This window comes from Notothenia coriiceps, unplaced genomic scaffold (genome assembly GCF_000735185.1).
Source record: "Notothenia coriiceps isolate Sejong01 unplaced genomic scaffold, NC01 NC01_scaffold00015096, whole genome shotgun sequence".
Taxonomy (NCBI): Eukaryota; Metazoa; Chordata; class Actinopteri; order Perciformes; family Nototheniidae; genus Notothenia; species Notothenia coriiceps.
In genome coordinates this window covers 1-1843 of record NW_011347797.1, presented here as the reverse complement: position 1 = coordinate 1843, position 1843 = coordinate 1, and the positions used below count along the sequence as shown (strand labels likewise).

General features: G+C 39.7%; 1 protein-coding gene across 1 annotated transcript; it reads left to right on the top strand.

Annotated features, from left to right (window-relative positions):
* Positions 1-346: 346 nt before the first annotated feature.
* On the top strand, positions 347-1837 carry LOC104948784 (CCR4-NOT transcription complex subunit 2-like; the record flags this gene model as incomplete). The annotated part of the gene is made up of 4 exons (XM_010775010.1): positions 347-569; positions 856-935; positions 1109-1234; positions 1807-1837. Coding segments are annotated over exons 1-4 (434 nt in total), but the record flags the coding sequence as incomplete, so codon positions are not given.
* Positions 1838-1843: the final 6 nt, after the last annotated feature.

Here is a 1843-nt window from a genome sequence, read left to right as displayed (position 1 = left end):
TGTCTTTGAGAAAAAAGATTATTAATGTTCCCCTGTTAGAAGTGAAGATATGGTCATGTGTTCGGGGAATGTCATTTTCGAGTCTGAGACCTGAAAACAGGCTCGGGGCTGAGCAGCTTTATGTTGTTTCCGTTTTAATATTTTAGTCCAACTTTTAATTTTTCTATTTTATTTATTTTTTATCACGACTGTAAAGTGTCTGAGCACCGGAAAAAGCGCTTAGAAATCAAATGTATTATAATTCAAAAGCGTGAAGACAAGTCCAGTTATAAGTTATATTATTACATTAGTCCCGTAAACCTCCATACTTCACATCCCGCTGCCCCTCCTCACGTTGTTTCTCCCTCTTCTCTCTGCAGGGGGATTCTGCCGATGAACACCCGGAGCGTCCTGAACCACAGCCAGCAGGTCGGGGGTCCCACGGCGCAGTCGGGGGGGATGGGGGGTGTGGGAGTGGAGAGGGGGGGCGGCGGCAGGAGCAGCAGCATGGGCAGTCCCAGCCGGTCGTCACCCAGCATCATCGGGATGCCCAAACAGCAGCAAGCACGGCAGCCCTTCACCATAAACAGGTCATTTTAATATATGCATTCATCATTTACTGATATTTCTATTATTCTCATTTTGTTTTCTATACTTAATTTTAGTTATTTAATATGTGCTTTCGAGGTGAGCAGCTTTTAAAGCAAAGTTTTAGGATAAACAACAACAAATATGGATGAAAGCTTAATATTTAGTAAAATAAAAGCATGTTTTACAAGTCTTATTAATTGATGCACTTGTAAAACATAAAGCTCCTGTTTCTTTAAGATGAAAGTATCAAACTAATCCTTTATTGTGTCTCTGTTTGTGTGTCAGTATGTCGGGGTTTGGTGTGAACAGGAATCCAGGGTACAACATGAACAGCTCCCTATCCAACAACATCTTCAACGGCACAGGTACATAAAAAACACATTTAATACGTTTGTTTTGTATTTCCTTTCCTTTGGCTGATGCACGAAGTATCTGTGTGTGTGTGTGTGTGTGTGTGTGTGTGTGTGTGTGTGTGTGTGTGTGTGTGTGTGTGTGTGTGTGTGTGTGTGTGTGTGTGTGTGTGTGTGTGTGTGTATAGACGGCAGTGAGAATGTGACGGGGTTGGATCTGTCGGACTTCCCTGCGTTAGCGGATCGGAGTCGGAGGGACGGAGGCTCGAATCCCACACCGCTCCTCAACCCGCTGGCCGGTCGGGCTCCGTACGGTAAGAGAAAGCAGTGAGTGTGTGTGTGTGTGTGTGTGTGTGTTAGCAAACCAAAAACACACTTTAATATCATTACTTGTTTCAATTTAGAGCTGGAATGCTAGTGCCTGGGCCACGTTCCTATATCTGTACAATATAGTCAAAAACATAAAATTAAGAGAATTTATTTGTTTTCAGTTTCAAATGAAAAGCCCTCTTTAGCCACCTTTTATAAACTCTGCTTCAGTAATGTAATAAAAGATTAAAAGAAAACACAGATAAAGCAAAATAATGTATTTACCCCGTTGAGAAATTGGGTTTTGTATCGGTTACTCCATTACAAACAATTATATAAACATAAGTATTAAAAAACAAAGTGAAAATGTCAAATTAAGATAAAAAATTGTTTAAATGTGCAAAATAAAGTAGAATAAAATGTGTTTATAAATATTAACATTAAGTAAATAAAAGATGTAATGAAATAAAAAAAGTTGTAACATCATAGAAATGTGTATAATTACCACCCAAGAGAAACTGGGATCTTTTTAATTGTGACTCTAATGTTTTTATCGTATCCCATTATTGCGTTGCAGTCGTTGCGTCGCTAACCACGCTATCCTCCATGTTTCC